Source organism: Pseudonaja textilis, chromosome 2 (assembly GCF_049901715.1).
Source record: "Pseudonaja textilis isolate UNSWEBS1 chromosome 2, rPseTex1.2, whole genome shotgun sequence".
Lineage (NCBI taxonomy): Eukaryota > Metazoa > Chordata > Lepidosauria > Squamata > Elapidae > Pseudonaja > Pseudonaja textilis.
In genome coordinates this window covers 75,421,892-75,436,454 of record NC_141991.1, presented here as the reverse complement: position 1 = coordinate 75,436,454, position 14,563 = coordinate 75,421,892, and the positions used below count along the sequence as shown (strand labels likewise).

The following is a 14,563-nucleotide window of genomic DNA, read 5'->3' as shown; positions in this document are numbered from 1 at the left end:
AATTCCAGTAATGAGTAAAAAGCTTTCTCATATTAAGCACTGCCAGTTACTTTAGTATCAAAATGACTGAAGAATCAGTCACTAAACTTCAGTAAGCTAGAGAAATACAAACCAAAGTAAACAATTCCTTCAGATTTGTATCTGTTTTATTAACCAAACATTTAGCAGAAGTTTTGTTAATGATCGCAATCCAAAAATCCAAGGCAAAAAAGCCACATGCTGGGCCATTCCAACAAACCAATTCAAATGAACATCTGGCATGCCACAATTACCGTCAATTTGGGTTTCCCCACAGCCTGTTATAAAAGAATTAGGATGGTTTTCAAATGTACTTGACATAGCTAAAACAGTAGTTTCAAAGGTTGGCCTTCTCCCAATGGAAAATAGTATAATCTGTCCAAACGTGTTATCAGAAAATGTTACTGCATTGCTTTTATCCATTTTTATCTATGCTTTTATCTGAACAGAAAAAAAATGTAAACTCTGTTCCTGTAACTACTGAACTATAATCTATTATGTAAACAAAAACCTGTTAATATTACTTGTGTGTCAATTGTTGCAAGTATTCATCACCCTGAGGAAATGTAGGTAGCCATTACTGTGCACCCTCCCCCACAAGTCCTCACTTACAGAATAGACCTGAATTTTTCGGTATTTGTATTTAGGAACAACTATATTCTGTCTGGGGAAAATGCAGCTGCCTTTCCAAATTCAGAAGCAACACTGAGACAGCAAGCAGCACAACACTAGAAGGAAAGTATTAAGATTTGTTTCAGACTGGTATGAGCTGAGAATATGTAGTAGTGAAGGGCCTGCTCCGCCCCAATTTATCAGAGTAGAGTACCAATGTGTATTACATTAGTATGAAGGAGATGGTCTATGCCTGCAACTAAAAATATCTGTTTAAAGATGTGCAAGTGCAGATGTGAGACAATTGGGATCTAGTTCTCTTTGGCAGGATGGGGTTTAACTTCCATTACATGTAGCCCTTGGGGGGGAGGGGGATATTGTTACCTTTGTTGTAAGCATTGATTAATGGAATATTTGGACCATGACCTACACTTTCAATGTTATCTTACTAAATTTTATGCAGAATATATATCTTGTGCTCATATTTTGATTATAGTTTTTCTAAAGATGCCTGACTGGTCAGTAGGAGAAGCAGGGTGCAAAATTATATGGGCTTCTGATCTTATATACATACTGTATATCTGACAATACTGCTACAGTTTTTAACTTATTTCATCCAATATGACTAACAATCATGGAATCTTTGGAAAGCACCAATTGTTGAATATCTATCTATCTATCTATCTATCTATCATCTGTCTGTCTATCATCTATCTATCCATCTATTTAGGTATCATCTAGCAATAGCACTTAGATTTGTATATGGCTTCACAGTGCTCTAAGCAGTTTACAGAGTCCGCATATCGCCTGCAACAATCTGGGTCCTCATTTTACTGACCTTAGAAGGATGGAAGGCCAAGTCAACCTTGAGCTGCTGGTAGTCGGCAGTCAGCAGAATTAGCATGTAATACTGCATGCTAACCACTGCTCACCTAGTTCTCTCCATACATCTATCCATCTATCCACCCACCCATCCCCTTATATATAAAACTCCTTTATTTACATGATAAATTCATTCGTTCAGGGAATAGTATGATCATATTGTATTATGCATGTTACCTTGAGAGCTTCCAAGATCCTACCATCATAATCAATTACTACTGTATCACCCTGTTCTCCTTTCAGGCCTGGAGGTCCCTGAAAAGAAAAAGTTATTGCAAGATTTATGTTAACAGACATAACACTCTACTATTCATATACTATTAGGAGGCTCTAGTAAATTATTATCCACTGGAAGGAAGAGTCAAATATCACCCACAATGTTAAAGTCCCAAGAAAGGCCCAGCTTTTGACTGCCCTGATCTCAAGCTTGCTATTTTTAAAGACAATTAATTAAAAAAGCCCAGCTCCTTTTCAACAGTGCTGATACAGCTGTAGAACTCTTTTCCATAATAAAATGTAAAGTTCCTCTTAAAACATTTTGTTAAGACCATTTTGTTATTCACAGCTTTTTATCACCACATGAACTTTGAACCATTGAAGATGAAATGGAGATTTCTTCTGGGAAAGAAACGTAATTATGTTCTTTAGTTGTTTTGTTATTTTTGTTATATACTACCTTGGGAAGATTTCTATTTTGAAAGTTAATCCACAAATATACAAGTTAAACTCAAAGATGTGAACCCTCAGAGAGGTACTAAGAATTGTTTCTAATTGTTTCTAATTCTAATTCTCTTTTCCATTCATGGAGAATTCTTTAATCCAGGAGAAGCATGTATAAATGGAAGGAAAAAGTGGTATTGATGTCCCCACCACCAATCTATTACATCTTCACTGAGGATTTAGTAAGTATTTGAACCCAATGAGAAATAAGTGGAGTACTACAAGTACTAATTCTTTTCCAACTTGGCAATTTTCAGATGAACTAAGACTGTAGAATTGGGAGGATGCCAACCCACTCTTTATAAAATTGGAAAAACTTTGTTGTAGGAGAAAGAAATATGTTCCTCAAATTATTTACCTTCTGTTCCTGTAAAGCTCTAATCAATCTATAACGGTGGATATGATTTTGGTATTGTAATTATTTTAAAGCATACTGTAGAAAGTACATGTGTATATTGCTTTTTAATACAAAACAGATTCTGCCATTACTTGTTGTAATCCTTTGCATTTATGTCCCACACAAACATCAAATTTTAAGAATTCCTTGAAAACATTTTCAACTGCAAAACATTTATATTAATTATAGCTTTTAGCTGAATTAGTGTGCAGGTTCAAACACAGGTTTATGCAATAATGTCCATAATTACCATATTGTATATTTTTCCCAGCTCCATTTAAACTATTGGAAAATGGTCAATTGTGGCTTGTGTATTTTAGAGCACTTAAAAAAAACAAACCCAGGAAATTCCTACCCTTGGCCCGATATGTCCATCTGCTCCCTTCTCCCCAGGCTCACCCTGAAAAATGTACAAAAACAATAAAGGAGATTAATTTAGAGAAAAGATAGAGAAATTGACCATGTTGACTTGACCTGTTAGAGCAAGGGTCTTCATACTTGACAAGTTTAAGACTTGTGGACTTCAACTCCCAGAATTCCTGAGCTAACATGACTGGAGGAGGAATTCTGGGAGTTGAAGTCCACAAGTCTTAAAGCTGTCAAGTTTGAAGACCCTGTGTTAGAGATTTATTTCAGTGAACATTTGGAGAGTGACTTTTCCCACCTAGTTTAAAGAAAAAGCAGATTTATATGACTTGCATCTGTAGGAACATAATATTAGTAGCAGCAGCAGCAGCAGCAGCTTTAAAAGCTTCCAACATAATCTAACTATAAAATAAACCAGACAAATCAGATTCAAGACACACAAGCCTCCTACCAACACTGAATTCTCTGAATATGTAAGATTATGTATATCACATGACTGGAAATCCAAGCAGTTTTAAATAACCATGAAATGACAAAACAGCAAAAACATAACATGACAGTAATCTCAATGTTACAGATTAGGAATGTTGCCGCATTTAAAAGGACAGTATCTTTTGAAGTGCTACTTTCTTCTACTTAAAAGCACAAAGCAAGCCATAATCAGTTTTAGTATTCAACCCACAAGTACTAATTCAAGCCACAAGGGTGACTTAAATTGGCCCTGTATAAACAAATACCTAAAGAATAAACAAACACCTACACAAATTTAACATCTATGTGAGATTGCGGGGAGAGGTCATCCAATGGAACTGCAGTGGTTATCATCGGTATATTGATGAAAACACAGTTATACATCATCACCCCCAGCTGACTAAGAAATGCTGTCCTGATGCTGGCTCACTGTCTGGAGGCTCGAAGAGTTTGGATGAGGAGGAATCAGCTTCAACTAAACCCATCGCAAGGCAGAGAAGCTCTGGTGAGGCACATCTTTGACTCCAGCTGTGAATAATTTGGGGTGTGATCTAGATTCGTGTCTCCTGCTCAGCAGGTAGGAATTGTGGCTGGGTGGTGGTGGTGATGGAGCTTTGCACAGATTCATTTATGTACCAGTTGCATCCATTCCTGGATTGGGAGGCCTTGCTCTTGGTTGGTCCTTCATGCTCTGGTCACTTCATGGGTGATTACAATGTGTTCTATTTAAGGCTGCCTTTGAAGACCAGTTGGAAGTTACAATTGATACAATTGATCCAAAAACATGATAGCATGGATAGTTTTGGGCACCCCATTGCTTACCCATATTACACCGCTGTTATGTGAACTACAGTGGCTCCCAGTTTCTTTCAAGGCTATAATCTTTAAAGAATAAATGGCACAAGGGCAGCTTATTTGTGGGGCCACCTTCTGCTGACAATATCTGCCATTCCTCTAGGTCTGATAGGGTGAGTGCATACCAGGTCCCTCTTTTAAATGTTTATTTATTTATTAAGTTTATTTGCACCCATCTTGCTGTCACATGACTCTGGGAAGAATACAGTCTTACTGTCAATATTGCCATTTTCTGAGATCTAGGCATTGTGCCTTTTTTAGTTATAGCCCTATCTTTTGAAGCAATCTTTCCCCTGAGATCTGGCAGGCCCTTATCTTCCTAGCTTTCTAAAAACAGCATTAGCACTTAAACTTATATACTACTCCATTGTTCTTTAGAGCACTCTCTGTGTGGTTTTCAAATGTCAGCATATTGCCCCCAATCTGGGTCCTCATTTTACCAACTTCAGAAGGATGAAAGGTTGAGTCAACCCTGAAGCCCTGTCAGGATCAAACTCCTGGCAGTAAGCAGAGTTAGCCTGCAATACTGAATTCTAACCATTGGGCCACCAAAAAGCCTTGAAGATCTGGCTGGTCCCACAAGGATTGGAGCAGTGTGAGGCTGAAGCCCAGTAAAAGGGGGGATGTATTGCAGTTGGGATTGCTGGGAGCTTTTGTGTTGTTGTGTTTTTATTGTTTATACTGTGGATTGTGAGCTACCCAGGCTTACGTTACACATGTTGAGTGTCTATAAAAATCTAATAAATAAATCAAAAGTTTTATTTATGCCATGACTCATTGGGAACTATGGAATCAATCCTCAAACATTTCACTTCAACAATGAAGACAGCAAGAGAAGTATTCATCCATAATGGGTTCTCCTTGTCCACAGAAGTAAATGGCACTTCAGAGATCTTTATTTTGGGTCCTTTCAGCTTCGTTTTGCTAATCTCTGCTTTCAGCAAGAGAGAGTTAAAGAAATACCTGCTGGCTGAGTGCTTGAAAAAGGAGAATGGCAGGCAGTGGCAGTCTTACCGTTCTGCTATTTCCAGAATGAAAATGAATGGATGTGCTAATCATGCCATGCTTCTCTCCTGCTCTCCTTACCTTTGGCCCTGGGAGCCCATCTATGCCTTTTTCTCCCTTTTCGCCAATGCTTCCTGGTTCTCCCTGCAACATTTGAAAGAGGCACGATGGAAAACAGTTATCAAGCAAGTCAGCATTCACCTGTGGTAGCCTTTCCCTTTCCTTACCTTTGGCTCTGTGTTTGAGCTCTTTTAGCCCACTGGGCATAACCTGCCTTGCATACACCATGTGTCTTCAAGAAGAGCAATTAAAATGGAAAAAAAAGTTTCCAAGCATTGATTAGCTAATTTAATCCCAAGCATCCCACACCTGTAAGTTCTGATGGCCTATTTACACCTATTTTTTAATACTGGCCAATCTTCCCACTCTTCTAAACACCTTGGAAAAGATGTTCTATAAAAGTACAAAAGAGACCCTGTTGGCTTAGTGGTTAAGGCACCAGGTTAGAAAATGGGAGACACTGATTTCTAGCTAGGTGACTTTGGGCCAATCACCCTCTCTCAGCCCATCCCATCCCACAGGTTTGTTGTCGTGGGGAAAGTAGGAGGAGGAAGATGTGTTGGATATGTTCGCCACCTTGAGTTAGGTGGCGAACATATCCGAATAAAGGCGGAATGCAAATAAATAAATAAAAAAAAACAAAAGAAAACTCTCTGTTCCTAAGCAGAATATATTAACCTGTCTTTCCCTTTCATTTGAAATGGTTTAATGTCATCTTGTCTTGGAAAGAAATTCAAGGAAATCAACAAAATGTACAAGCAATAAGCTAAAGTAAGAACCTGAGGTATATAAAAAATAAACACTATGATCTTATAAAAACTTAAAAATGGCTGAGTTAGCTTTCTCCCTTAAAAACTGTATTCAAAACTGCTATTATATAAAAACATTCTCTAAGTATATAGTCCAGTCTGAAGAAGCCACTTGAAACAATGCCTTTTCCCCATTTGGGTTAATGCTCCCTGGCTGTTTGAAAGAAATCCAAGGAAATTTTAGTTTTTAAGCAAATCACATGTTAGTCTTATTCACTTTGGGCTCCAGAAGTCCATTTGTGCCTCTTCCTTCCCTGGGACAATATTTGCTTGCTTGCAATGTCTAAAAGTGGTCCCCAGACAATTCCGCAGCTGAATGCAGGGGAATGATGATGCTATTTAATTAGATGCTCACCTTTGACCCTGGCAGCCCCTGAATACCACTCTCTCCTTGGGGCCCAGAAGCTCCTGGCTCTCCCTAAATTTAAAAAGAATTTGGTATCAATTATTACTTGAGAAACAATATTCATATCAAAATCTTAACTGATTTTTATTTGCATTGTATCTAAATGCCGTTCAAACTTGTTCATTGAAACTGTTATATTTGTTTAACTATTAATAAAGCCTAATATCATCAGCCAAATAAATAGAAATTTTCAGTTCTTGATTCAATGATATACAGGTAGCCTTTGCTTACCAATTGCCTGTTTAGCAACTATTTGAAATTAGGACAGCATAAAATACAAATAGCTTTGTGACCAATCCTCACATTTACAACTGTCGCAGTGTTCCATGATTGCCATTTGGGCCCTTCGTGACCAGCTTGCAACAAGCAGAGGTAATGGAGAATATGAAAGTGAAGTCATATGTCACAGCCCAAGGTGTTTCACTTAATGACTGAAGGGTAAGTGAGATGATAAGTTCATTGCGGTCATGTGATTTTCCACTTAGTGACCATGGAATTACCAATTGCAATTGTAGTCACTAAGCTAGATTCATATACTTTGCCTCATATAGTTGTAAGTTATCTTGACTCTCAATCAATACAAGTATTAAGAATCAAATATTATGGACGAGTCTACAGAAAGTCATGAAACTGAAATTAGCTACAAATATATTCTTTTTCTCAAAGAACTATTGCAAGCTAAGCTTTTCAATCCTATAGATGTTCATGGTGTTTATAGCCATCTATCCCTAACCACAATAATATGAAAAATGATGAAATGTACATTTCATAATGCACACCTCAATCTTTTTATTTAAATCATAATGTTAAACTACTATTACTATTAACCTTCTCATCACTCCTTATTACCCATCCCCTCCCACTTATGACTGTATGATTGTAACTTTGTCATTTGTATCCTTACATTTATATTGACTGTTTCCTAGTATGATTTGAGTGCTTATTGTACTCTATGACTGTTACTAAGTGTTGTATCTTATGATTCTTGATGAATGTATCTTTTCTTTTATGTATACTGAGAGCATTTGCACCAAGACAAATTCCTTGTGTGTCTAATCACACTTGGCCAATAAAGAATTCTGTTCTATTCTATTCTATCTGCAAATATTTGTCATGGTACACATTTCATTGCCCACTGCTTTGTCCCCCCAGATCCCAATAGTGCCTTTTGTTTTAAAAGCACAGTCCTATGCTCAAGCTTACACGCAGCCAGAAAGAGTGAGATATAAAAATGAGATTTACCTTTGGTCCTTGAACTCCTGGTTCTCCTGAAGCCCCAGCATCACCCTGATAAATAGAATAGATACAGCTGAGATTGAAATGTAGATGTGTGTTATGTTTGCCAGACCACAAAATAATTACTAACTGGATTTAATTTAAAAAGTGGGAATAGATATTTATCTTTTAAAGAAGTTGTTTGCCTTTATATTAGAAACCTTACCTGTTGAATCCACTGAATTTTAATCCTTAAATATATTTATAAAATCTGGTAGTCATATCTTATTGTAACTCTGATTATTATGAATCAATCAGCTCTATATTTTACACGGACAGAAAACATTTTAGTATGGTATCATTAAGCTTTGATTTGGTATATAAACTGTTTCTCAAAATTCATGTGAAACAGTTCTGTTTCAGTTCTGTTTCCATCTGTTTCACACTGCAGGATTCAAATAGCACTGGTATTATGTCTACCAAATTGAGCATTTTTGCTTTGTATAAATGTGTGATTACAATGTGTGGTTTCTGGCTTAAACCACTAATGTAAATCTATAGGGAACTGTATTCAAACCAACTCATGTTTGATAAATAAAAATCACCATAAAAGAAATTAGTAAAATTAAAAAGCACCTACTTTAATGAATGGTTAAAAAATGTTAAACATTCAAAAATAATTTAAAAAAAAAGAATACAAGCAGAAACTTGTAAGGAGAGAAGCCAGAGTATAAAATGTATCATTGTACAAACCACAGCCCAGGTACCTCTACCTTTTCTATAATAATTTACACATTATTAGGTTTGACCAATAGCCATTGTGCCATTGAAAGCAACAGAGAATACATTTTAGAATAGTTCATCTCCTTTATTAGATGAAGAAATATCTAATAAAGGAGAATATTTGTATCTCCGGGTTAAAATGAGGAGTCCTTGGTGGTCTCTGAACTTGGTTTTCTTGCAGACATTTCATTACCCAAACTCAGTCAGCATCATCTGCACTAGAACTGATGATGTTATCTAGCACTGGTGATGTTACCTAGTTTGGGTAATGAAATGTCTGCCAGAAAATAATCAAGCTCAGAGAGCACCTAGGAGCCTGAACAAATACCTTGTTCCCAAACTTCTGAAGTCATTTTGTCGTCTCCACACTCATCTCTGAATTGAAGACAACTAGTGTGGGAATCCAATCCAATCCAATCTAATTTCAAAACTGCCAATGAGTCAGAGGAAACAAGGCCAGCTCAGAATGTGCAGGCTTATAACTCTTTCATTTATTTTACATTCATCAATTTATTTTCTTTCTTTTTTAATGTGACCCTTGACTTCATTTCAAAGAATCTCAGCAAGTAATTGCTTAACATCTGTAATAAGAACAATCTGTCACAGCCTCCTATACATGGGGAAGAGGTTGCTGAGAGAAAGACAGGGAAGAAAGAGGGAGTAAGGGAGTGGATAGTCCTACTCTCTTTTGGTTCTGCCCAACTTTAGTGGTTTTAGTGGTTTAGTGGTAGTAGGCACCAAGCTAGAAAGTGGGAGGCTGTGAGTCCTGCCTTAGCCATGAAAGCTGGGTGGGTAATCTTGGGCCAGTCACTCTCTCTCAGCCACCTCAAAAGGTGGTTGTTGCGGAGAAAATTGGAGAAAGGTGTGCTGGTTATGTTCACTGCCTTGAATTATTTGCAAAAACAATAAAGGCAGGATACAGAAAAAAAGAAAGAAAGAAAGAAAGAAAGAAAGAAAGAAAGAAAGAAAGAAAGAAAGAAAGAAAGAGAGAAAGAGAGAAAGAGGAAGGAAAGCAATGGTATAACTTTTAATCTCCAGTAGTACAACTCATAATAATACTAAAAATGGTTCTCTTTGATTCAATAACATACTGCTGCTCATTCATCGCTCTTTCTGGCATCTATTTGCTGCATGTTCAGCCCTATACATAGAGTGGCTTCAATGTGTGTTGCCTAAACAGAGCAAGACATGTTGCACATATCCAAAAGAGAGACAGGTTTGAGCTGGTTGCTTCTCTGTCTGCTCACTTGGTGAAGGACTATTTTCAGGAGCATTGCCTATGATGCATTGGGATGGTCTTAGTCAAGTGTCAAGCAAGCCTTAGTGTTGAGTACCAGCTTTGGAGGGTAGGGCATTACTGGAGAGGTAAATAAATGAAACTCCCAAACTTCTACTCCTGGCTCCACATCAGTGGTGGGATTCAAATTTTTTTTACTACCGATTCTGTGGGTGTGGCTTGGTGGGCATGGCAGGGGAAGGATACTGCAAAATCTCCATTCGCGCCCCACTCCAGGGGAAGGATACTGTAAAATCCCCATTCTCTCCTCACCCCACTAACCTGCTTTCCAGCTCCATTCTCCTGTGCAGGGCAACAAAATAAGACCCAGCCGATCAGCTGGGACTCAGGAGGCAGAGAATAGATGGGGGTGGGACCAGTCAGAGGTGGTATTCCAAACTACTCAAAATGTCCACTACCAGTTCTCCAGAACTGGTCAGAACCTTCTGAATACCACCTCTGCTCCGCATCTCTCCAGTGTTTCCTACTCTGCTAGCTACCTCACCCTACCAAATCTTAGGGCTTGTTTGCACGATTGGTTACATGATATCCAAATGCAGGTAGTTTTGGAGAAAAAGAAGAAAACCCAATAACTTACTTTTTGCCCTGGAATACCAGCTTCGCCCTGCAAAATAAATAAATAAATAAAGCATTTTATATGATAGATGCAAAAACGGCATGAGAAAATAAAAATAGTAAAAATGAAAATACTAGTTCAAACTGATCTTAAAGTTATCTTTTCCAGTGCAGTAAAATTCAATTCTTTCACCAACAACTAATGCAATTTCTCTTAAATAACCCGAGGTTATTACATTTTATGGATAACAGATTTCAAGCGCTTATTTCAAAAGATTTATGTTTAAATTCCACGATAAGTAAGAAGTAACTTTAGACTGCAGAAATGCCCCTTTTAATTGACTGGGAGGTTTCAGGCAAAGTTTGTTTTTCATTACTTCAGTGTTAAAATTAAGGAATCAAGATGAAAAATGGGGATGTTCCTGATTTGTACCTTCATGCTGCTCAAAAAGATCACCCAAAAGGTAAATGGGACTTCTGTTTCCCTTCCTGACATGTGCACACCCCACAGAACTTCAGTATTTTTCCCTCACCAACCCCTTTCTTCACTAGTTCACTCAAAGACTAAAAAACATGAATCTAATTAGCTGATAAACTGAATTGGAGATAGAAGTAATTGGATGTTTCTGACTATTTTCATACTCAGAATTAAATTGTTACAAGCTGGTTTTAAAAGACAACTGTGTGAAAAACTCTTTTATGGTGCTTATCTCATTTTTTATCTTTCAGCTCGACCTCTTAGATTTGTTTGATATTCTACAACCAAACTGAAAATGTTTTCAATCATTATGACCTTTTACAATAACAACCGCTAATACAACAACATGCACTGGAACAATCAAGTCATATAAAAAGTGTGGAAGAAAATCTAGTACATACTTCTTCTATGAGTCTAGCCATTTTTTATAAAATATAATATATTAGCAGATTGCAGTGGTAACATCAAGTTGGTAAGCTTTCAATATTCTCATTCTGAAATCTGGAATTTCAGTCAATGTAAATACCACTTAAAAGAAATATTATTCTAAAGAAATGGTTTTAAAATGCTCCTTACAAGATAATAAAATGTGTGAAGTGACACAGAACTACTTTAAGAGGAGGCTCATGATGGCACTAAGTTTAGTTTGGAAAGTTACTCATCAATGAAGACTGGTTATTTCAGTCCTGTATACTACTTTAAATCTGTCTACTGTTATTATCTGTTAGTTCAGGAGAGATGGAGAAACAATTAGATTAGGAACCAAAAGTGGATGGAAGTAAACAATAGTGATTACTGACCAGGACAAAAGGAAGTCACCTGTTAAAGTTATTAGATACAGGACACAGTGACTAAGAAAACAGACAGAAACTTTTGAGTTATACTTATATACCCCACATTTAACATGTGAACAATTCATTAAAGATGGCTTTAATATCATATATTGCATACTAACCATGGCACCAGCTTCTCCTTTCTCGCCCTAAAAAAAAAAACAGATAAATATACATGTTTCAATTTAGACCAACAATATATTTCACTTCAAAATCTGTTTTCTAAAAACCTTTCTACTAGCATAATGGTGAAGGAGAAAAATGAGAAGATTAAAAAAAAAACCACAGTGCATTTTCTGTTTTTAGAAAAAAGTACTTCAGGTATTTTGTTGATCTAGGAATCACCATCTTATCAACTCATCCAAGCGACATGCAGATCACGCCATACAATCAATAATTAGACTTAATATTGAGCACAAAAATAGATTTCATCTCATTTAATGGTTTTTGGTAAGTAAAACTCTATTGTTCTTCAGATTCAAGGATGGGGTGTCAACAATTAGTTTTTTTAAAAAAAGATTAAGAATGGCTAAGGCATAAAAAAAACTATCCTGAGAATAGATTTTTCTAACAGAACTGTCATTGCTCAATGGAATAATCACAGCGAATTACTTCACATTATTCTGGTAATTGCTGTTCTAGCAAGGAAAATAAAATGTTGTCAAACCCTGAAGCTTGGTACATAATTATGATTTACAAATAAAAATCTTGATAAGGTTATCCAATGCATTTCATTGTAAAATTATATTTGAACAATGTATAAAAAAACCCATTGACTGTAAATAAAATAAAACTTGATGGCAGGTTCAGTCAAGATCCTGCCTCTTTCACCTATTCTCTATTATAACAATGCTAATTTTCTTACACTAATTTCTTCACACATTTATAATTAAGGTGGATATATGACTTAAAGATCTTTTAGCTTACATGCATCATGAGAAGACTCTCCCCCAAGCCATTCCTGTTAGTTAGCTTTGTTATTATTTATGCCTTACAGGAAGACCTTGCGGTCCCTTTGGGCCATCTTTTCCTGTATCTCCAGGAGGCCCTCTTGAACCCGGCTGTCCAGGAGGCCCAGGTGGGCCAGTGACACCATCTTTACCTTGGTCTCCCTATAAGAAGTTTAGACAAAGCATTATAACATTGGGAGTGGGAGAGCACCTAATAAATGGATTGTACCATCAAATACTAGGAGCACAGTGGCTCATGTGATGCTGGCTTGACAAGCAACAAATTCATGTTCAAGGCCCAAGTGCTGCCGTGGGGAGGGATGAGCTTCCGTCCTTCACTCCAACTCTAGCCATGGACATGAAAGGCACTCTCAACTGGGTGTCTCTTGGGCAACAGTGATGTCACCGGCTAATCCTTTCAACCAAGAAGTGCCTTGGTGCCTCTGACATGAATGCAAATAAAATAAAATAAAAAAATACTATGCAGGAAGATGGAAAGCTCCAGGAGAATATATATGGGACTTAGTTATCTTTTAAAGTCCTGAAATAAAACTTAGAATGCAAGTTAATCAAACTTTATGGAGCATCTCATGTTTAAGAAGCTTTTAAAGACATCTTTTGAGTGTATTTGGCAGCAAATATTGGTGGCTATAATGTTTTATTTACCAATGTCCAATTCACATGTACAGATGGGTACAGTATATCTTCTGTCTGTCTCCAAATGCTGGGTTTTCATATCTTTTAGACCAAAATCAGGGGAATTTAGTAAGAAAATAGATTTTTCAGCAAACTGTCACTACATTTGTAGAAAGCACCAGCAAAGCTATGGAGCCCAGTTATGGTTTTTCAGCAAACATTTCTGCTTATCTCTTATTTTTAACATCATCGTTAGGTCCTGTACAGAGCACATTGGGCAGCAAGTTTTTTTCTAGTGTTTTCAATCTTATTTATCTTATTCTATCATGGAGCAAATGTAAAAAAAATCTCTACAAACAGTAAGCTACAAATTACATCTTAGCTCATTTGAACATGGAAAATCTAGATGCATGTTTACAGTATCTTAGTATATTCATTTCCTGACTGTCCTCCACAGACCTTCACATTACATATAAAGGTTTCCCAGGCAGACTCCCATCTAGGTGTTAAGACATTGAGGTAGCCAACCAATGTGGGGTTGTTTTTCTTCAACTGCTGTATCATATATTTTTAAACAACCCGTACTGTGGTGCTTTTTCTTGGAAAAAATACCTAGTGATTCACTGAAATATTTACAAAAATGCACTATTTGTAGAACAAATAAAACATTACCTTTAAACTGGAGCTCACACAGCAAGTATACACACAAATTAAGCTATCAGGATATAGTAAATTATATATCCTATAGCATAGAGTTTATGAGCTTTTTAAAACTTTTTCAAATATAAGATGATGGTTCTTAAACAGCAAGTTACTTTTGAATTTTAAGATAGTTCCATAATTGGTTTGCAGCAAAGCAGAAATAAATTACTTCATCTTTGAAAATGTTTATATTTAAATCATATTGCAAAAGTATTGTAATTGCACTCATGCGGAATAGTATTATTGTTATTTCACAAATTAGAAAACTGACAAATAGCTTTTCCAGTAAGTTCTAGTCTAAGTAGAAAATTAAAACCAGGTCCCACAAGATGTTATTATTTGAATGAACAACAGTGGCAGTTATCATTGTCATAACCTGGATTTTAATCTATTTTGGAAAATAACAAATAATCCCTCCAGAATATATGGAGCCATCACTGAACCCTTCAAGAAAATTAATATCTAAGCAGGCTGCCCTAGTGTCAGAGTTAATTTAATGCCAACCTATTCTAA

General features: G+C 36.6%; 1 protein-coding gene across 1 annotated transcript in view; it reads right to left on the bottom strand.

Moving 5' to 3' along the window:
• COL23A1 (collagen type XXIII alpha 1 chain) overlaps positions 1-14,563 on the bottom strand; it is a 305,935-nt gene that overhangs the window by 32,752 nt on the left and 258,620 nt on the right. Inside the window, exons 10-18 of the mRNA XM_087924342.1 lie at positions 12,758-12,874; positions 11,885-11,911; positions 10,474-10,500; positions 7,844-7,888; positions 6,551-6,613; positions 5,408-5,470; positions 2,985-3,029; positions 1,690-1,767; positions 273-296 (exon numbers count right to left, since the gene is read on the bottom strand). Of these exons, the coding sequence (XP_087780468.1) occupies positions 273-296; positions 1,690-1,767; positions 2,985-3,029; positions 5,408-5,470; positions 6,551-6,613; positions 7,844-7,888; positions 10,474-10,500; positions 11,885-11,911; positions 12,758-12,874 (489 nt within the window). The remainder of the gene's footprint in view (positions 1-272; positions 297-1,689; positions 1,768-2,984; positions 3,030-5,407; positions 5,471-6,550; positions 6,614-7,843; positions 7,889-10,473; positions 10,501-11,884; positions 11,912-12,757; positions 12,875-14,563) is intronic.